The 21,721-nt window shown below is 47.8% G+C and overlaps 2 protein-coding genes across 4 annotated transcripts; one reads left to right on the top strand and one right to left on the bottom strand.

The window, feature by feature from the left end:
* Window positions 1–129: 129 nt before the first annotated feature.
* LOC135823171 (sterol carrier protein 2-like) lies at window positions 130–3,607 on the bottom strand. The gene is made up of 4 exons (XM_065336013.1): window positions 3,403–3,607; window positions 1,825–1,951; window positions 1,212–1,288; window positions 130–726 (listed from the first exon to the last, which is right to left on the bottom strand). Exons 1-4 carry the CDS (start codon window positions 3,457–3,459, stop codon window positions 631–633), a joined length of 357 nt encoding a protein of 118 aa, XP_065192085.1. The 5' UTR covers window positions 3,460–3,607; the 3' UTR covers window positions 130–630.
* Window positions 3,608–4,043: 436 nt separating this feature from the next.
* LOC135823172 (G-protein-signaling modulator 2-like) lies at window positions 4,044–21,131 on the top strand. Of its 3 annotated transcripts, XM_065336014.1 has the most exons (18): window positions 4,044–4,980; window positions 6,950–7,092; window positions 7,587–7,722; window positions 8,529–8,644; window positions 9,182–9,233; window positions 9,618–9,721; window positions 10,299–10,407; window positions 10,656–10,736; window positions 11,329–11,396; window positions 12,611–12,656; window positions 13,406–13,423; window positions 13,542–13,658; window positions 15,876–15,916; window positions 16,489–16,633; window positions 17,063–17,342; window positions 17,641–17,720; window positions 18,803–18,845; window positions 19,861–21,131. In XM_065336014.1, exons 1-17 carry the CDS (start codon window positions 4,555–4,557, stop codon window positions 18,836–18,838), a joined length of 1,998 nt encoding a protein of 665 aa, XP_065192086.1. In that variant the 5' UTR covers window positions 4,044–4,554; the 3' UTR covers window positions 18,839–18,845; window positions 19,861–21,131. The 3 variants fall into 3 exon arrangements, with proteins under 3 accessions (XP_065192086.1, XP_065192087.1, XP_065192088.1); XM_065336015.1 differs by lacking the exon at window positions 17,641–17,720 and having other exon boundaries at window positions 4,045–4,980; XM_065336016.1 differs by lacking the exons at window positions 13,406–13,423; window positions 13,542–13,658 and having other exon boundaries at window positions 4,046–4,980.
* Window positions 21,132–21,721: the final 590 nt, after the last annotated feature.

The following is a 21,721-nucleotide window of genomic DNA, read 5'->3' on the forward strand; positions in this document are numbered from 1 at the left end:
TGCGGCCCTGCTTTATTCACGAGGTGAGATTTCTCTGCCCTGAAGTGCCTGGTCGCAATGTGCCCAGATAAGGGAAGCACTATTCACTGGTATCTGTTCAGCTGCCATCAACATTCAAGTCGTATGCTGTCAACGCAAGCACTATCGTACTTTTTGATCCAGGTTCCATCAATTCTGATTGTAAATATTGTTCTCGTAGTATCAGCATTCATCCACTGAACAGCAATAATAAAATCTAAGGGGGGTTGGTGTGGAACTGGCTGCAAACAAGCCATCCGGAGAAGAGAAGCAACATTGACCTACGTACAAACTAAGCACAATAATTTATAATGACTAAATCCACTGCTGCAACTTTCTCAGAGCCAGCCAAGAGAGCAGCTAGCAGGTGCAAATACTTATTCAGTTCACCGCACAAGCTGTCAACTGGCATGCGGCCACTCACCCGGTGGTGGCAGCGGGAAGCAACTAGAAATAGTAGAATTGTTCAGGTAACCGCGTTTAGAAAAGAACAGAGAACACAGGAGCGACGGGACGGGCGGTGCCAACAAGGATCAACCGAGTCTCGAGACGTGTTTTACCAGTCAGATGGCCATCGCAAATGAATACTCAGAGCTAGTTCCATTCTGAAGCTTACAGCTTGGATTTGGGTGCCTTGGGCTGCAGTTCCTTTAGCTTCATTGCCAATGCCATGTTTCCACTGATCTTCAGCTTTCCACCAAAGAAGGCCTGATAGCAAGAAAGGAATGGAAAGCAAAGGTGCTCAGTTTACTCACAATTCTCACAAAGGAACACAGCCACACACTGCGTTGACGGTGCATGTACTTCTAATCTTATCACAAAGTTTCAGGTAAAGAAGGGCGGGCAGGGGAGGGGGGGGGAGAGAGAGAGAGAGAGAGAGAGAGAGAGAGAGAGAGAGAGAGAGACGAGACGAGAGAGAGAGAGAGAGAGAGAGAGAGAGAGGTGAAATAACTGTTCTACATACAGCCCTCTGGGTGTTCTACCACTTGGCCTCAGGTATCCAAACAGCAAGTTGGTAGAGTGCTCTACACAACAGTACAGCTAGGCAAATAATTTTGTAACAAAAATATTGTTTGCATGCCCCCCCCCCCCCCCCACACACACACGCACACACATCCCCCCCCCCCACCCGTCTGTCTCTGCCGGACACACACACCGTGGCCAAGACTGACGCATGGCGCATCAGCACTCACCTTCTGAGCGTCCAGTTTACCGGTCATCAGCTTGACAAAGTCACCGTCCTGCATTTTGATTGTGCAGTCAGCTTTGCCTGCATTCCGAACAGCAATAACAGTAGAACCAAAAAACATGGGTTATTACTAAAGTACTAGTACGAGTGCTTACAAGTGCAGCATGAAGAAGAGGTTGTTGCGACTCTGGCGATACTTATAAATTGGGTAATTGCGTAGGGAGTGACACACAATTCCCGAAGTGCAACATGAGTTGGTAGAAAATTCACAAAGAGGAAGTGTTTCCCCATCCCGTGAGCTGCCTGATGAGGACCGGTACATGAACAGTGCTGTTCAATGAAATTCGATCGAGTCACTCGAGTATGTGCCAGGCGTTGCGCAGCCCTAGACCTGCAAAGTTGGTGCAAGGCGTTACTTACTTGACTCACGCGATCGGATAAGCAGCACTGTACTATGCACGGTGGATGCACACAAGCCACATTCGATCAGCATATTCAATCTTTGCACTGCATAATCATTCCCTGAATCCGGGCGGATGAGACTTCGGGCATACTATTGCCGACCATGCTGATCCCCCCCCCCCCCCCCCTCTGGTAAGTCCACGGGGCAAACATACCGTCCTTCTGGGCGATGCTAGGGGTGGCCGACTTCAAATCCACAACCCAGCTGGCTGACTTGCCACCTGGACCGCCATGCAGTTGGAAGCAGTAAATACCCTTGATCTTCTTGGCCACTGCAGGATCCTGGGGACAACACGAGTACAGACAGACAACAAGGGTGAGCAATACGACAATGTCAGAGCCAAAGAAACACACACACACACACCATTGTACTGTATATGTACTTCCAAGTTCGAAGTGGACATAACACACAGCAGAGTGAGTCACTCACGACGTCACTCATGACTCACAAATCAACATGCAGAGAAACTAGATGTATACAGGTAACCGCCATTATGCCGTGAAGACGGCGCAGGGTGCAAGTACATTGGAACAAGCACGAGAAGTACTTGTAAATACCGGTACGTAGTTCAGCAGCCGAAGTGACTACATTGCAGCCTGAGTGATTCTAACACCCCCAGTTCTAGGATGAACACTGAGAGGTGCTGTGATCTCAGCACTGGCGTACCTGTCAGCCCACCACCTCCAGCTGCTATAACAGCCACAACTGCCCATCATGATCAGTGCAATCGAGAAGCTACCTGCACAGAGACTGGTTTTCTGTGCACCATTCTTGCCGTGTATTACAGTGCTGGCAACTGAAATCCAACCCCCTTGCCGACGCGGCGCGCCGGCAAGGGGGTCGGATTTCAGTTGCCAGCACTGTAGTATACGATCGTGTACTGAGTGTACACAGGGTGTATAACACGCAATCTGTCGTTACCGCTTTACATCACCCTAAGCTTTGATGTCGTATACATCTGATGTTGCAGGTCGAACACTGCATTGTGGTGATGCGAAGACTGAAGACTGAAATCGGAGACCGCAGCTTCCAAGACCCACGCGTAGTTCAACAGTCTGATTTACGGACCCCGGACACTCTTGGTGCCATCAAGAGAATATACAAACTCTACAAACTCTGCAACCGGCAATGGCTAGCTGCCCCGACAGTTTTCAAACATATGTTAACATGATGTCATAAGCTCTACCGGTATGTAAGCATTTCAAGATTCGAGGCGGACCGCATGCAAGGTGGTTTGATAATTTAAATTGATATACAGCCAAGCGGATTGTAGCTTGACGAATGGTGTGATTCGGGAAACAAGTCGTTGTGGAGGTTCAGAAAGTAACACGCGGTGTGCGTTAGTTGTCAGCTTGGGGCACTGGTGTAGAGCAACAGCAAATCTTCCTTAGGTCCGAGAAAGCCAGCCTGTATCTGACTAGTGGTATATTTCCAGTACACGCACTGGCAATACTAGTGACACACAAGCTCAGGGACATGTGAACTTTACTGGATCACAGATAACACGTCCCAAGTACTGCTGCTAATTTACTGTCTTTATCAGTTCACAGAGCATTCCTGTGATACCGCTACCCTGGCTACAATGCACACCGAACACTAGCTCTCTCAGTGCGTAATCCGGTATCCATTGTCACCATATAGCATGCATCAATGCTGTGCCCTCCCACGCTGTGCATACATCCGGCCATCAAAACAATTTTGTCAACAAAAAGTAATGATAATGGTCACAAACCTCTCGCAGCCGCTTCTCAAGCTCCACGAATACTTGATGAGATTGAAAGTCAGCCATCGTAGTCGCGTAAATGATATTGCAACAGAGGACGATGTTTAGGTGAATACAGACAAGAAAATAAACCGATGAGTACAAAGTAAAATCCAAGCTCAAGTCAAGGCCAATGGGAAGGTTTGAGCTTGACTGGATACCGGTATCGCCATCGGTACGAGCCTTGCTCACAAAAACTGAAAAAGCCCAAGCCTCGACTCCGCGAGCGACGGTCCTTCCACGAAGTGTCAGGATGCCTCGATCCCGCGTCCGCGCTCTTTCGCGGTCGATCGAGCACGCTGTGTGTGGTAGCTAGCTAGCTAGCTGCACTAGCTGTAGCCTAGGCGCTAGGCCGCAGACTAGACTATTAGTATTACTGTATTAGTACTGCGCACGGCTAGCGTCGTAGCGCGCCGTGCTAGAGCGGAAGCGATGGCATGACGCATAGTGCACTGCATGCAGTGACAACCGGACCCACGCTATGGAAGGCTGGATGTATCATGTAGTACAGTAATACTACCGGGGTAGTAGTTATAGTACAGTATCACTGACCATGCTGACTGTCAGTAGTTGTCATCAAGAGTACATGGTTTTCATGTACTCTTGTTGTCATTGATACTTTGGCAGTCTTTGCTTCTTTTCAGTGTTTTCACCAGAGTGAACACTGTACTTAGTTATGTTTTACATGTTAGCTTGAGCAGATTTTTTTACTCAGTGTTGTACGAGTTGTTGTTGCACCAACGACGTTTCGTTGGAAGTGACGGATGCAAGGCACTTCCACAGTGCAGAGTCGTCAACGCAGCCTGGCCAGCTAGCTTGGCTCTCCCGTGTGTGTACAACTCAACTATAGTTGATCTAATGCAGTACGGTATTATGTAGACCCAAAAGTTTGATTCTTCGGACAAGGACTCTTTCGTAGTGATTTTCAGGAGGAATTGGCCACTTGGCACCGATACTTTTGACTAAGCCCCAATTCCATCGTCTCGCGGAAGTGGCGCATATCATGCTCGTGCCTTTGTTGTTGGAAGAGAAGTGTGCTCTGACAAACTGAAGATCTATAGGTGTCGTAATCATTGGGACTCTGCCCTATAGGGCCTCATGTGGTCAAACACAAATTGAAGAATGTCTGCAGTGGCTGACGGCGAACTCGGACAGCAAGAAGACAGGGCCGAAGCAGAGAAAGAGGCTGAGAGAAGAGCGTGCTGCCGTGATTTGGCGCGCTTGGGTGAGACAAAGTGCAAGACCGGAGATGTGGTCGGAGGAATTGGTGATCTGGAGGAGGCCTTGGCTGTTGGCACCAGTGACCTGAAATTGAAGAGTATCATATGTAGCCAGCTGGGCAATGCGTATATTGATTTGAAGGACTATAAGAAAGCCGTGGAGAAGCACCAGGAGGATCGTGCATTGTCATCGATCGTAGGTGATGCGGCCGGTGAGGCTAAAGCCTGCTGCAACCTGGCGTGCGCCTTCCGCCTGCAGTCGCGTTACAAGGAGGCCATAAACTGCTCGGAGCAGTGCGTGCAGCTATGCCGGCGCATACGGGATAAGGTATGACTTGGAAAGGAAGCTCCATTAGTGATAATCCTCTTGTATCTGTACATGTGGCAGTAGACTGATGACGGTGTCCGTACTATTTCCCTCCCCCATTACACTCGGACGTCTCTTATCCGGGCACCTTGGGACCGGGCACTGCCCGCATCTCAGATTTGCCCGTGTCTCAGAACAACTCATCTACCATGTGTCATATCACTTTTTGAAGAAGTTTATTTGGAACGTATTGCACATGTTCAGGATACAAAAGGAACCCATTGATAAGAATGTGTGGATTACATAGGTTGGCAGTCAAAAATAAGCACTTCCCAACGCGGAAAAAGTTCAAAACCCCCAAATTCGAAGGATTTGTGCTATAGGAACTCAATCTAAAGGTGCCCGGTAAAGAGACGTGCCCGTATCTGAGGCGTCCGGATAAGAGGCGTTTGAGTGTATCTCCTCACACAGGACAGGCGGAAGCAACTTTTGAATGGTCCGGTCACACGGATTATTTGTGTATGGTGTGGTGGGTAAAATGACCTCCTCAGCAGTACTAAGTAAACGTACGCTGGTAGCCAAGATGTTGTCTGGTGATGACCTGACGAACCAGACCGGTTCCAGCACGCCTGTATAATAATAATAATAATAATAATAATAATAGAACAGTTCGCGTACCAGGCAGCAAATGCTAACCTTTCCGCTTCTGTCTCTTTTGAGCTCTGCTACATGTGATGGTTGTGAAAAACACATACACTAAATCTACGTTCTTTTACGAGAAGGGCACGCTGGACTGTTACTCTTTTGGGAAGCAGTTGCTGGTACCGATGGGTGTTCCGGAACGACTTGCGCCCGTACCGCGTGTGCACACTTTGTAATTTTATCGGTGTGACATTTCTACACTGAAACAGTTCAGCATCAAGTGCCCTGGATTTATTCATGCTATGGGCAACTATGGGTACTAATTTGACGCCCCTACATTGTGTTGTACCCATGTTATCCTCGTGCCAGGCCACGAGTTCCCAATTAACTGTGGGTCGCAGCATGGCTGGAAAAATTCCTTCCGCTTCCAAGCAGGACTTGTACCTGGTACCCTCTGTTTCTCAATCATAGTCTTAGACCATCCCACTATGCCTGCCTGCATAGATGCAGCTAATGGGATTCGGTCTTTGACCACTTGGTGGTGGGTCTGATCTACTCACCTCCCACCGTTTAGGCGCTGCATTTACGCCTTGATCCTAGAGGGTGGTGGCGTTCCCACGGCGGATGCGGAAAACTCGGCTTCTAGCCGAGTCTCACGCGAACCGTGAAATTTATTTTATTTTTTGTGTTGTACCGGTCATGTGACCTTGGGTGTACATGATTTTACAGTACCCAGGCTATATACTAATTTTACGACCCTGGGAGGTACCGGTACGTTATAATGGTCTGTTGCACTGTAAAGGTTTTTCCAGTATGGGATGCCCAGTTTATCCACAGGCACCATTTTGGCTCGATGTTGGCACCTAAAGAGTGGAGAGATTCAGAAAGCGGCTCCTCTGTTCCAGAATATAGGAACTCATTCCAGCTTTCAATAGTTCCGTAAATGGAATGCATGCTCGGGGTATACTGGTATAGTAAAACCTGAACCGTTGAAACAGCTCGGATGTGACGGCCACTCACTCAGCGCGACCGACGACTACCCGTCCGCACTGCACCCTGCGTGTGCTGTATGCAATGCACAGTACTGTGCGCCCACGCACACACGCACACACATCCACATCCAGACACGCACACACATCCACATCCAGACACGCACAGACATCCACACACGCACACACATCCACATCCACACACGCGTCTCGTGTCCAGATTGTGTCGGCCTTCGAATGCCGACGCAGTACACATACTTGCCTGGTGTAAAATTTCCATTTGCGGCTATATTGCTTCAAAGCTGTGTTGTTGATCCTGGCTTACAATTTTGAACTTTTGTTGTGCTCTATGTGTGCAGGAGAAGGAATCTTTAGCCATGTATTCACTAGCTACGTGTTATCATTCGATGGCCAAGAGGAGCCACTTGTCCGACGAGTCGGAGGGTGACAAAAACCGAAATAGTGCGGCGACGAATATCGTGAAGGCCGTGCAGCATTATTTGTAAGTAGTATTTAGTAGTTTTTTTTTGGCTTTTGTGGTGTTGATATTATGCTTCTCTGCATGCGGGGCTCTGCCAGTCCCCAGCTGTGTGCAGCTGTTGCCTTATGTCAAAATAGTTCAACGTGTTCTGCACACGGCACTTCGCCTGGTGCAAGAGAAGTCTATTGCATTGTATAGTCATGCAACTGGGCAAAGAGTAGGATAGCTAAGGCTCCTGGCATAATTTATTTATGTATTACTGCTCCTATTCAAACCAGGTATTTCTATGTATGTCAGCACTAAAACCAGAGGCTTACTTCAAGTATGTGCCGACAGTGTGTCTTGAAAATCAGGCTTGTATTCAAAACAGGCTATTCGAGGCAGGCTTTAATACAAGACACTACAGTATATCAATTGTGTTTATTGTGTTGCCTGGTGATTGCATAAGCATGCAACTCAGAGTAGCAGCCAACTAGCCTTGCTTGCCCGTTGGTGTCCTGTCTTTTGTCGTGTAGATATTTTCTAAAATTACTAGACGACATATCCAAGCCACCCAGCTACAACACGTTACGCGGCCGTACCTATGGCAACCTGGGTAACCTTTACTACCTGCTGAATAACATGGATGAGTCGGTGGCGTATCACCAGAAGGTGAGTTGATTTCACTTTACTCCAGGTAGACTGCCTCTAATTCGAATAAGGTACTATAATTCGAACATTCGGTGTAAATTCGAAATTTTTCGTCGTACCGGTCTTCGGCAGGTCACTTCAAGTCTAATTCGAATGCGTAATTCGAAGTTGGGGCCTGGCAATTTGAGGTTTGAATTAAAGGGAGTCTACCTTATTGATTTACCCTTTAAGACCACACTGACCTGTTCACAAGTTGACGCTGACAGGAAACCGAATGGCCTTGCGTTTCTTGTCCGAAGTGTTCGAATTTGACAATGTTGGACTTTCTCGAAAGCTGTTGTCCTCAGTTGTGTAATGCACCCCTGATCAGTAGCAGGGCCAAACAGCAAGCAAGTCCCAGAGAGCCATGACTCCCTCATAATACAATTTACAGCGCGTCTCTTGAAATTCCTGTTCACTGCGCTATTTCACCAACTTGGCTCGAAAACACTCCAGCACTGTTTTGTAGTAAGCCACTCGACCTCTCACACTAGCAGCAACTATGCATGCTGTGCGTGGATGAGTAGAGAAATTGACACTATGTCTCAAGCATGGGAAATTTGTTTGGATGTGGCAAACGTTACGAGCGTTATATCTTCGGAATGCGACCTTGTAGAGAGGTTGGAGTTGTTTTTGCGCCGACAGCTGAATCTTTCCACTTTCATGTTCACGTGTGTGTGTGTGTGTGTGTGTGTGTGTGTGTGTACGTATGTGCATGTGCGTGTGTGTACGTATGTGTGTGTACGTATGTGTGTGTACGTATGTGTGTGTTTATTTCGGATGTGCAGCGTTTGGAAATAGCCGTAATGGATGGCGATGTAGAGGCTATTGTGCGGGCACATAGCAACATTGGCAATGCACATCTAGTCGGTGGAAATCCCAGCGAAGCGGAAAAGCACTACAAGTAAGGCTTCAGTTCTTGTCATCTTACTTCTGACTCTTTTGTTTCTGAGGCTTACAAGGTTTGTGGATGAGCATGTATTTGTGTTCCGCAGCTTCTTCTAGCGTAGGTAGACTAACTGCACTCTCGTATCTCTCTCGCCTCTGTCTCTCTCTGTCTCTCCCTCCTCCCTACCCATTACCCCTTTCCCCATGTAACACCGTTCACCCGTATTTTTTTAATGATAGAGAATAACGTTGACTGGTCCATGGCGGCGCAAATACCGGGTGAATTTCTGGCCGTCTGTATGTTTGGTGAACTTCGCCCTCTCTGTGTATCGATGATGGTGTATTATGTGAGGTCTTCCTGCCCACGGAATCAGTCCCGTCTTCATGCTCTGATCTATCCTCCAGTTTGGTTAGTGTTTGTTTGTTTTGTTTGTTTAGCTTTATCTTACTTCACCGCAAGCACAGGCAAAGTCTGCCTTCTCACTGGGCGTATTGCCACAGTTCTCGCAAAATGATGAGGTGTTCTGTGTTGCTGCTCATGTGGTTGATATAGGGAGATGCAAGGCTCAGCCGAGAAAATCTCCGACGGTGTATCAGTTGCCAAGGTGAGTGCTAGTCACTGGAGACCACTGTGTGTAATTGTACATTGTAGCTGCTTTGTGTACTGTATCTACTAAGACCGTGTAGGTTGCTAGTCGTGTAGTGTACTTCATTCGTCCTTGTTCATCTGTGTATAAGATGCGCTCATTCCGATGGTTAAGCTGCCTGTTTTGTGCTTTTCTAAACCAGCTCTGTGTGTGTGCGTATGTATGTCTGTGTGCGTGCGTGTGTGCGTGATTGTGTGTGCGTGCTTGTGTGTGTGTGTGTGTGTGTGTGTGTGTGTGTGTGTGTGTGTGTGTGTGTGTGTGTGTGTGTGTGTGTGTGTGTGTGTGTGTGTGTGTGTGTGTGTTGGTGTGTGTATGTGTGCATGTGTGCATGTGTGTCTTCAGGCACTCTTTGGACTGGCGACGTCACACTCAATTCGTAAAAACTACCCGAAAGCACTCTCATTCTACTCCAAGATGCAGAAACTTGTAAAAGAACAGCAGGATGAGTAAGACTGCCTTGCCCTGCCTTGGTTTCTTTGCATTGATTGTTTGGCTGTGACAATCCAATCGTATTGCTAGGATAACATTGAATACCAAGGTGTCCTATCCATTCGGCCATAGTATGACTATTGTACTGCAGTACTGCTCAATGAAATCCAGTCGCGTCGCTGAAGTGAGTGCCGGGTGTCGCGCAGCCCTAGGCCTGCGAACTCTGGGCTGCGGAATGGTGCAAGGCGCAAACTTGAGTGACACGACTGGATTTCATTGAGGAGCACTGTACATGCACATGTTACTCATAATCGGGTACCAAGTACATTGCTCTCCTCTCCAGTCCCGTTGTTCTTTTTCCATGATTTTTCCATGCACGTCGTATCTGTGTGCACCCTGCTGCACGTGCGCTCACAACCGTTACCCAATGTCACTGCAGCCCTGACAGTGTCACTGTGTAGTTTGTGTGCTTGTGCTGGGAGTTGCTGGGTTTTGTCCATGGTGCTGATGGCAGCGTGTGTGTTTAATGTGTGACATAATGACTGGCCTTGGTGTGCGTGTGCGTTTGTGTGTGTGTGTTTTAATCCACTGCAGGGATGGCCAGCTCAAGGTGCTCTTTGGCATGACCTACGCCAACCGAGCCCTCGGCCGGTTTGAAGAGGCGCGCACGTTTGCGATGCAGCACTATCAGCTTGCAAGCCAGGTACGAGGCTTTCACTCGGGCATTGCTTCTGTTGTGGACATGGAAATTGAATGACCGGCGCCCTCAGTGCGTTTCAACTTTGGAGTTGAAATAAAACAAGTTTGAGGGGTGGACATGAAATCATGTCTCTTTGTGTGGACCCAGTAAAGCTGACCATTTACATACCAGTCGCATTAAACTCACGGCATACTGTGTGCGTTTGTGTGTTTGTCTACCTCTCGCTCTCCCACTCCCTCTCTCGCTGGTAGATGGGTGACGAGGCATCCATGGAGCTAGCGCAGGGTAACATTGATGCTCTGTCCGAACTGCTGCAACAGCAAAGTGGCACTGTGAGTCCCATCCTCTTTGTTAGTACTCTTGCTGTTGTCGACTTTGTTCTTGTCATCGCCATAGCGTGTTGTTACTGTTATTCTTTTCTTTGTTTTCTGTCAGCCTTTACTCTTGGCCATAAGCTATAGCGCCAAGTGAACAGCTCATTGTTTGGCAGTGAAGTGCTCAGCTTCCTTCTAGATTTCTTTAGCACTCCGCTTCTACGTATGAGCTAGGAAACCTTGCTGGCTTGCCATTGCTTGTTGCAACGTGGTTGTGTTCACCAGAGTCGTTTGTGAATTAGTTGTCCTGCCCATGGGTAGAGTGCTGCACATGCTGTTTTTGCTGTGATGCTCCAGCTGCGTCTTTGGCAGGGCCGTAGCACCCTTATTTCTAATATAGTTGACCGCACAATTCGTTCAAAACGGGGTTATTCATCAATGGCGTTCTCTCGTGGTCAAGCATCCCATTTGGACGGCCCACCTGAAATCTCTGTGCTACGGGCCTGTTTGGGCATGTGTGTGTGCTCAGCTGTGGAGCTCGACTGCGGTTTGTGGCCATATCGGTGTGTTTTGTGCGCGTGTCTGTGTTCTGCCTGTTTGACACACACAGCGCCGTCACTCCTCCGATGTGAAGCGATCGCCGAGCTCACGAGGGATGCAGCGTGTTAACACGTCTGGGTAAGCCATGCATCTGTACTTCTACATCCAAGTAGTCTAATTTCAGAAATTTTAGGTGCTCAATATTTTCGGTATGAGGGCAAAAGGCCAGGTTAGGTGAACAGAAAATTTAGGTACAGCGAAGCAGTTCCGTATGGGACTATACGTGTTAGTGCTTGTTCGGTGTATTGAAATTTTAGGCAGAAACAGACGCACCGAAAATACTGAAAATAAAAGTACACTCGGACGTCTGTTATCCGGGCACCTTGGGACCGGGCACTGCCCGTATCTCAGATTTGCCCGTATCTCAGATTTGCCCGTATCTCAGGATAACTCATCTACCATGTATCATATCATTTTTGAAGAAGTTTATTTGGAACGTATTGCACATGTTCAGGATGCAAAACGAAACCCATTGATAAAAATGTGTGGATTACATATGTTGACAATGAAAAATAAGCACTTCCACGTACGGAAAAATTTCAAAATCCCAAGTTCGAAGCATTAAATTTTGTGCTATATAGGAACTCAAGCTGAAGGTGCCCGGTAGAGAGACGTGCCCGTATCTGAGGCGTCCGGATAAGAGGCGTTTGAGTGTACGCCAAAAATTTGTGAAATTACATTAGTCGAATACGGCAGAAACATCTGTGTGCTGAATTCATCAGTGACTACTCCAGAGAGGAGGGTTGCAGAGAATGAAGCAGCTTGCAACGTAAGATAACATTGCAAGGCGTGAAGGCAGTTCTGAAGTGACGTCCAGTGACGAGGCATGAAGGACTTGTTTACTGTTGATTTGTTTCTTTCACAAATCACCTACATGTACTTGTATTACTTTTAAAGAAAGAGAAAGAGGCCTGATTTGAATTCGTCGTAACTCAAAGTTTCATGCCGAATTCCAATACGACCTCTCTCTCTCTTTCTTATGTGGAAATGCTCTGCGCAATTACCCGGCAGTTTTGCCAACCTTTCTTTGCACTAGTACTGGATTAAATTGTGCAGCAAACCCGAATTTGTGAAGGAATGCCTTTGCCATCTGTCCTTGCAAACTACGAATGCCAAATCCAGACCCGCATGCCCTTTCACTTTCCCTGGCTCAGACTCTCTCAGTATCCTGTCTTCTCTGGAAGTGGTTTTGGATGCTGTCAGTGTGGTTGTCTTGCTTGCTGCTCACGGGGTGCAGTGTTCTAAATGTTTATTATGCGTGTATTCTTCTACTGGTGTTCCGGTGCGTGCAGTGAGAAGGAGAGCTATATCAAGACCTTGCAGAAAATACCGTCTTCGGTGAGTGCTGTGTGTTGGTCATAGTTTTGCCGAGTACTGGATATGTGCGTGTGCGTGCGTGTGTGTGTGTGTGTGTGTCTGTGTGTGTATGTGTGTCACTTCAAATAGCTGTATGGTGTAGACCAGGCTGAATAGTGACGGTCAATTCTTCAGCCTTGCAAGCTGTTGAATGGTGCAATCCCAGCACAAGTTGCTATGGCTTCTGCCGTAGCATTGCTATCATCGCCTCCGGCGATGGGCGTCAAAGGTCAAAAAAGGTGTGTGTGTGTGTGTGTGTGTGTGTGTGTGTGCGTGCTTGCGTGTGAGAGTGGATACTTCGTGTTTTGGGTGTCGATGAGCATGTCTGCTTTCTAGATTGACGTTTTTTTGCATTGCAGTATTGATGTGCTTTGCAGTGGTGGTGCTGTTTTTCTCACCTTAGTGTGTTGTGAGCCTCGCTCGCTTTCACTCTATTTGACTCTCTCTCTCTCTCTCTCTCTCTCTCTCTCTCTCTCTCTCTCTCTCTCTCTCTCTTTCTTCTCTTTCTCTCTCTTTTGCTGTACTGCGCTGTATTGTGCTGTGTGTGAGTGTGCATGTGTGTGAGTGTGCGTGTGTGTGTTTATTGTTATGCATGGTTGTATGACTGCTTGCATCCACTGGTCTGTTGCTGACTATTTATGCGGTCTTCTTCACATGCTGCGTGCCGTGGTCGCCTCCTGTCCATTCGTCTCAACTCGCCTTCGCCTCGCCATGACTACGTTTTGGAGCAGAAGACAAGCAAAGTTGCAGTAAGCCTCCAGCGGATGTTAGATGTTGATCGCCGTGCCTTGTCTTGCTCCGTGTTGGCTCTAATGTACTTGGTGGAGTGGTTGTTGATCAATTGCTATTGTTTGCCACCCTTCACAGGCACCGCCTCCCATTCTGCGGACGCCTCCCTCCTCGGTTAGAAGTAGAGTGCGCGTTGCGCGCAGCGTACCCGAAGGCCTTAGTCTCTCCGTGGTGCCTCAGATGCTATTCGTACAGGTAAAGGTAACTCCGCTATCGCTGTCTGGGTCGTGCCATGTACCGAGTGCCTAGGCCTGGTCGAATTGCTGCTGTTCTGTGTCCTTCTGATGGTGTCTGATGGTTAAGTAATCCGTGATGCGTGTCCTGCTGATAATGGGTGATAGGGATGACGGCTGACTTCAGTATTCCGTGACCCGTGTCCTGCTGACGATGGGTGATGGTTAAGTAATCCGTGTCCTGCTGATGGTGTCTGATTTAAGTAATCCGTTTTCCGTGTTCTGCTGATGATGGGTGACGGGATGACAACTGACTTGGGTAATCCGTGATCCGTGTCCTCCTGAGGGTGGGTGATGGTTAAGTAGTACGTGATCCATGTCCTCCTGAGGGTGGGTGGTGGTTCAGTAATACGTGATCCATGTCCTCCTGAGGGTGGGTAGTGGAGATGACAGCTGACTTACTAGTAGGTAGTACGTGATCCGTGTCCTGCTGACGTGTCCTGCTGACCATGTCCTGCTGACCGTGTCCTGCTGACCATGTCCTGCTGACCGTGTCCTGCTGACCATGTCCTGCTGACCGTGAATGATAGCTGACTTAGGTATTCTGTGTCCTGATGGTTTAGGATGATGGGGATGACAACTGACTTCGGTACATGTAATCTGTGTCCTGATGATGGTGGATGATGGGGATGACAACTGACTTAGATAACCCGTGTCCTGATGGTGTTGGGTGACGGGGATAACTGCTGGCTGACTTAAATAACCCATGTCTTGCTGATGGTAGGTGAGGAGAATGACTGCTGACGTATGATTGTAATCTTGACCATAATCCTGCTCCGGTTAGTGCCCCTCCGTGTATTGCTTCAGTACACTCCCACACATTCCCGATCTGTCAGGAGCTTTTGTAGTGCATCCTGTCAAGGCACACTCAGCCGGGTAGTAGTGGGGACTGGGGAATGCACTGAGACTATACTCGGAGAGGGGGTAATGAACATAGCACAGTCATCTGTGTAGTACACCTACCTTGCCTTCCGTTTGCAAGGCCAACGCTGTCTGTTCCAGGTCAAACTGTACACTGCCAAGTCTGTTTTCCACGGCAACTTGCGTATGCCGAGCATCCTGGTTTCAGAGGCAAATACAACCGTGACATACACATACACACACACACGCACACACACACGCACACACACGCACACACACACACGCACACACACACACACACACACACACACACACACACACACACACACACACACACATATCTTCTTTGGTGCTCAGAATTCTCCAAGATTGCACACTCTACATAACATTAGATTCAGACCTGTCTCTGAAGAATCTGCTGTTCATGTACATGAACATGCACTTCCAGGGAATACATCATACATGGTTTATTGTACTGGAGGATATTCGACCTACTCTGGGTCTTTTCCGATACATTTTTGTGTAACATGCCAGACTTGTTGATCCTGATTTATCTGATCGCTACAAGCCTAGGTATTGCTGATCATCTTGTTTGTACCATTGCTGCTAAGCCAACGATACCCCCTGACTCTAGCTACATCCTATAACTAGCTGATGTAACGTTAGAATACCGTCTCTACCAGACTACGCTAGGAAAGGATGTCTCTGTTCACAACACGACGACATACCTTCGCTGCTAGTTGTAGGAATGACCTTCGCTGCTAGTTGTAGGAATGACCTTCGCCGCTAACTTAGTTGTGAGAATGACCACCGCTGCGTGTACAGTAGCAGGATTGTAGCTAAAGTGATGTAGCGTGGCTACTGTGCTGCTAGATCTGGGTGCATCTCCTTGTTGGCAAGCCTCACAGCTTTGTGTCATGGCCACATTCTGATTGTAGTCCTTGCCACAAACTTCTGAGTGCCAACCGCCCCAGATGACAGCCATGCTTTCCTGACAACCACTTCAGACAATGATATCGTCTATGTTCCTGTCTTCCTCGTCACTTTGTTCTCCATCCTGGTCGTGCTGTGGACCATGGTCACATTTCATTGCCAGTGGATGTGTACAGCAAAAAGGAGGAGCCACTCGTGCCAATTTTCCTCCTTGCCATGGCCGACTTGTGTGTGTGTGTGTGTGTGTGTGTGTCCCATTGCCTCGCACCTCTTACCTCGCCAGCGCAATCCTTTCCGCATGTCACTATCCGCGTGCAATACTATATATAGTGTGTTCCGCGACATGTTATGTGTGTAACGTGTTGTACATGTGTTTTGCCTGCAGCCAACTGAGTCTTCAATGAACATCTGCAACTCGTCAACAGAGTAAGTGATGCTGCTGCCTGTCAAAGATAGCTTCTGAAAGGCGGCGTAGGCTGATGATTGTTTTAAAATGTGTTTTGCCCCTCCGCTTAGGCAGTCGCCCTGTGCTCTGCCACCTCAATTTTTGCCTAGCTCACCCAGAAACAAACTATCTGGAGCGTCTAGGCCATTGGCTGTTGTCACTGAATTGTCTGAATTGAATTGAATTGTCCACAGTACGATGGGCTGTGACTGAAACTTTGGGGCGTCAAACGATTTACATCTGCAATGTGAGACTACATGAATTGCTTCTCGGATACGAAAATGCCAGTACACTTAGCAGAACTGAAGGACACAGTTCAGGTCCAACAATATCTTGAAAGTTGTTGAAGTGTCAAGATGTTGATGTGTCAAGATGTTGTTGATGTGTCAAGATGTTGTTGATGTGTCAAGATGTTGTTGAAGAACCTGAAGTGTGTACTTCCACTTGTACGTGTTACGGGCAATGCATCTACTGGTATTCTTTTTTTAACTGTGTATCCTGTTTGCTGACGAAGAGCTGCCCAGCCAAGAACGTTCCTTTCTGTTGTTTGTAGCTCGTCTCGTGAGCTGTTCAAGGCCGTGGAACAGGGGTCGCGCGGCCGTATGAACGAGCAGCGTGCGGAGGCACCCGAAGTTCTGGTCGGTTCCCGCACACAGCGGCACAACACGATCGGTGCAGCCGATGACCTGCGATCGCTGGTGAGTATCTATACTACTGCCACTTCTTTTAGAGTGTGTGGTTGTGTGTATGTGCATGAGTGACGTGTGACATTGATCAGGGATAGCAGAAAATGACATGTGGCGTTTATCGATTTTGCTTTTTTTCGCCAACCTGTGGAATATTGCTTTTGGGCTTCATTCCATACTGCTGTGTCTCTTATGCTGGTACTCTGTTCTCTCTCTTTCCCTCTCTCTCCCTCTCTCTCTCTCTCTCCCTCTCTCTCTCTCTCTCTCTCTCTCTCTCTCTCTCTCTCTCTCTCTCTCTCTCTCTGTGTCTCTCTGTGTCTCTCTGTGTCTCTTTCTCTCTCGCTCTCTCTCTTTCTCTCTCTCTCTCTCTCTTCTCTCTCTCTCTCTCTCTCTCTCTCTCTCTCTCTCTCTCTCTCTCTTTCTCTCTGTTTCATTCCTCAGAAACGTAATGAAAAGCCCAAGGGCTTGTCGTTATCATTTCGCCGTGACCGGATCGATAAGGACATGGATGTGGCGAGCCAGGCTAGTTTATCACATCCCAACAGTCGTGCGCACACTCCTCCCGAATCAAGTGCCGAGCACCTGCGGGCGTCCTCCTCTCTTTCTACTTCGACAGGACTCAAGCGTTCTGTGTTGATGGGCCTGGGCGATCAGGTGGCTACTGGCGATTCCAGCGAACAAATTGGATTGTCTGACTTTCTCACCTTCCTCGATGGCCAGGGTAAGCGACATTCCACTGTTTGCTGCTGCTGCTGTTGCTGCTGCTGACCGGGGTACATTCCATTCATTGATTCCTGACATTCTCCTTATTTTATTTGATCGTTCGTTTGGCACAGCGTTGTTAGTATTAGGCACTGACACTACATGATCATGTACTCTCAGGCTGTGAGTTTACAATCAGCCTCCTTGGTTCTACATTACGCCTAGTCCTTTGCTTGATGATTGCCTAGTGTGATATACTCTTTGTGTTTTGTCGTCTGTAACCGTTTCTGTGCCTGGGTCCGTATCGACGTTGCTAGATGTCCTCCAAGTCGGCTCGCCACTTCCCAAGGACCATTGCCGGAAGCCATCTCGTTTTAAATATGATGACAGTCCTTTGGTCAGTGTGGGCGTGTAGCCTCTTTCAACTGTTCCTATTCTTGTTTTGCCTGCTGCTGTCCTGCCCCACGTCACTTCCCTGGTCTTCTTGGACAGCACCACTCCTTGCCTTTCCTCTTGCATCTCTGAGAACGGGTGAACCTGTTTGTGCCTCTCTCTCTCTCTATGTCCACCAACCAGCCTTGTCACTGCTGCCTTTCTGCCAAGCCTGTGTCGTAACGGTCGCATGACTTTCTCGACGTCCTTGTCTTGCCCCCAACATGGTCAAATTCCTGCCATGTGGACTGTTTGTCACTGCCATCGTCTCTCATGTCAAAGTACTATGCACTGCCAGACTGGTGCGGTGTGAATTATTTCCCTGCACTGCTTGCGGCATTCATTGCCATGTAGCATGCATTCTTTCGTGTTCACCCATCGTCCTCGCATTGTGCCATGTCTTTTTGTCAGTATTTCCACTGGTCCTGGTCTGTTATCGATCTGTTAGCAGCATCTTTCCACGGCCATTGCAACCATCATCGGAGTCTTCAGTCGAGTGACATGGCTGCCAGTGTTAAACGTTCACTCATGTTGCGATTATTATTACCTCACACGCGTGCGCGCGCGGGGGCACACACACACACTGTCACACCTTCTTCTATCCTCCTATGTCACTGTCTCTCTTACTTTTTGTCTCACTCACTCCTCCTCCTCCTCTCTCTCTCTCTCTCTCTCTCTCTCTCTCTCTCTCTCTCTCTCTCTCTCTGTCTGTCTGTCTGTCTCTCCCTCTCTCTCTCTCACTCTCACTCTCCCTCTCCCTCTCTCTCTCTCTCTCTCTCTCTCTCTCTCTCTCTCTCTCTCTCTCTCTCTCTCTCTCTCTCTCTCTCTCTCTCTCTCTCGCTCTCGCTCTCTCTCAGTGGGTTTCATTGTGCAACTTCAGATGGTGTAATTGTTCAACTTGAGTTCAAGATTTTTAAACTCATCCTCCTTGCCCTGTCCACTGTGGCAAAGATACATGTATGTCCTCATGCTGACAATTTGACAAACTTGTGACTTTCTCTCCATCTCATGCCCTGCTCCAATGTTTGTGTATGGTTTTCGTTACAGAGTGATGGTGATGGTGAAAAATCGCCGCTGCTGTAGATAAAATGTAAGCTCTCCTCTGTGTGTTTGTGTGTGTGGGGGGGGGGGGGGTGTATCTGTGGGTGTGCATCTGTGGGTGTGCATCTATGGGTGTGTATCTGTGGGTGTGGGTGTTGGGGGGGGGGGGGGGGGGGGGGGGGAGTTCAATTCCCGACGATTATGGTCATACACATATTACTTCTCTTTCTCATTCTCCTAGATCTTCTTTCATTCTCCTGGGTGGTTACCAACAGCCAGTGCATGCCGCCGGAGTATGTGGTGTGGTGTGTGTGTAAAAAAAAGAGAAGAAAGAATGGAAAAATGGAAAAAAATGGAAAATGAAAAATCGGGATTCACTGGCCAGAAAAAGCCACTTCCATCAGCCGTGTGGTGTAGACCAGGCTAAAATTAGTGGCGGTCAACTCATCAGCCTTGCAAACTGTAGTAGAGCCCCGGTCTTCACGACCATCTGAACCGTATGGGTGTTTGACCCGGTTCTGACCCTCTTTATTCGGTGGTCTCCACCTTGTTACATGCTGTCAACGAACAACATGATTATTGCTTCAACAAAACAAGGTTTACTGTGAAAGCCATTATATATAACAAAGTGCTAACTCTAACGAGTTAACGAGGAGAAATCTGTCGTTAAAATTGAAATTGTTATACCGAAATCGATACATACACTGTCCTATTGAGCTTTGAGAATGAGTGAGAATCGTTACCTTTGGTACACGTAAACTAGCCAATATTGGGAAATCATTATATATGCGCCTCGTTAGAATAATGGCTTTTACAGTATCCAATGCCAAGCACTTGTGCTATATGGGAAGTTCCCTAGCTACGAGAAGGAACGTGTATTGATGTGTGGTCTGATGAGAAGGGTTTTAGCGACCCACCTACTTCCACTGATTGAATTCTACTGATGGTGTCCACTAGGGGAATGTGCAAAGACAAAGATGGACTCTCACGCCAATCTGAATCAAACATTGTTTTTCAATGTTCGTTATTTTTGTCATTCTGCACACATTTGCTTCCACCTGTAGGTACATGCTGATACTAGATTGACCATCGACTGTCCCACCCAGTCATCAACTCTGTGTTGGAGTGGGTACCCACCGCTGATGTGGCCCTTCCCCATCCAGCATTTTCCTCCCTTTGCCCGTAGTCCATGTGCGACTTAACACAATTGCCCGGCATTCTCGGTCGCCGCCCTCGCTTCATGCTCCCGATATCACCGATCTCACTTGCTGCCATGTGTCATGTTGTGCTATTACCGATTACAACTCTCAAGGACCCTACTACTACTACTACTAACTGCATCCTATCGTTCAGACGTCATCATTGTGAAGTATACCACTTGAATCACCCATGTGTGTGCGGTGTCCGCGATGCCCACTTGAAAATTTAGCATTTATTCTGTGAAATCCTCACAACAGATATTTCCCTTGCAACCGAAACACGCAACCATGCCCGCATGCATAGATCACGCTCACCGAAAAATCTATCATAAGTTTTATTCCGACACTATTCAGCCATGTACTTTCTCTCTTTAATTTTCCGCTTGGCTTGGCCGCAGTCTAGTAGTAGTAGCATACCTCCTTGTTTCAATTTTATTCTTTCCTGGGGTGGTTATGCGGACGAGGGACTTGCAGTCCGGTCTCAATGCGTGTATGTGTCATGGATCTCTAGACTCCTGGATGAACTATAGGGGGAGTTTCTTATTCCTATTCACTTCTCTGTGCGCTCTGTCCGTTGGCGCTGTCTTTCTTTGGCTCTTTCTTTGGTGTTAGTCTCTCTGCCGCATCTCTTGTTTTCTCTTCTTCTTTTTTCTTCGCTACATTGATTTTTTTATCATGGCATACCGTCTCCCAGCCTCTGGTCTTTCTTGCTTCATCTCTGTCTCTCTTGCTTCATCTCCGTCTCTCTTGTTTTAACTTGTGGTGAGGTACACCCCGCTGTGCGGTGTGGTGTCTTGTTGAATACTATTACTATTTGCCCGCCCGCTGCTCTCGCTCCATCAAGTGGCATTGGCGGCCGGCCTCCGAAGTCCGTGTGTACCCACGGTGTACATATTTATTTCTTCCTGCGTTTGCTTTTGGATTTCAGTACCGGCGTTCTGGCCTTGCTTTCTGTTGCAGCCTTTTTTTCTCTCCTTTCGTTTTAGGCTCCTGTTTGCGAAAGAACTGGTGTGTTCTACAAGTAGTGCGTGAAGCGCATGTTCATACTCTGTTGATGTTTCCATTCTCTTTCCTTTTGTGGCCAGTGGATGCATGCTATCCAGCCGCTGGACTTTCTTAACTAACCCACCAACTCATGCTTGGGTCTTTGTGGACTGGAGATTTCCGCATTCCGGCGTGTATCGCCGGATGGTGCATGCCTGAATGGGAATGTGTTCAAACCTGGCGGATGTAGCCTTTAGACTCCGGCATGTCAGTGACTGTTGACATCACCAAGAGACTCTTGATATCACCATGCGCGGTTATGCACTCTTGATGCTGGAAGTATTGCCAATACCAACTTGGCAAGAGTAAAATAGCAGGGAGTCGGTATTTTACGACTCCCTGAAAAATAGTAACGCTTGGCGGTTATGCAGGTAGACTGCATGCATACAGTCATGTATTCTTTACTTTGCAGTACCATACACTGACCATACAGAGTTGATCTACTATTACTAACCTCTTGCCCTGTCTGTTGTTTACAGACCCTACAAGGTTTACCCTGCGCCTGTGCCGTGTGTGGGGAGTCTGTCGACTCGTGATCGTGAAAGCCCTTTTTCTACAACCACATCAAGAGTATTACAATGTCACTTACTTGAACCCCCAATATACTCTTGACTACATCAAGAGAGTTACTCTTAAAACTCGTTTCCATAAATGTCCTTTTTCTTTTCTACATTAATTTTTA

The sequence above is a fragment of the Sycon ciliatum genome, chromosome 8 (assembly GCF_964019385.1).
Source record: "Sycon ciliatum chromosome 8, ocSycCili1.1, whole genome shotgun sequence".
NCBI classification, from domain to species: domain Eukaryota; kingdom Metazoa; phylum Porifera; class Calcarea; order Leucosolenida; family Sycettidae; genus Sycon; species Sycon ciliatum.

What these genes read in the sequence shown, in the direction of transcription:
- LOC135823172 (XM_065336014.1), top strand. Translation starts at nt 4,555, where the DNA reads ATGTCTGCAGTGGCTGACGGCGAACTCGGACAGCAAGAAGACAGGGCC. An exon ending in AAGGCCGTGCAGCATTATTT is followed by an intron (nt 7,093 to 7,586) that starts GTAAGTAGTATT and finishes TTTGTCGTGTAG; the next exon opens with ATATTTTCTAAAATTACTAG. An exon ending in GTAAAAGAACAGCAGGATGA is followed by an intron (nt 9,722 to 10,298) that starts GTAAGACTGCCT and finishes AATCCACTGCAG; the next exon opens with GGATGGCCAGCTCAAGGTGC.
- LOC135823171 (XM_065336013.1), bottom strand. Translation starts at nt 3,459, where the DNA reads ATGGCTGACTTTCAATCTCATCAAGTATTCGTGGAGCTTGAGAAGCGG. An exon ending in TAGCATCGCCCAGAAGGACG is followed by an intron (nt 1,289 to 1,824) that starts GTATGTTTGCCC and finishes TTCGGAATGCAG; the next exon opens with GCAAAGCTGACTGCACAATC. An exon ending in GTAAACTGGACGCTCAGAAG is followed by an intron (nt 727 to 1,211) that starts GTGAGTGCTGAT and finishes TCTTGCTATCAG; the next exon opens with GCCTTCTTTGGTGGAAAGCT.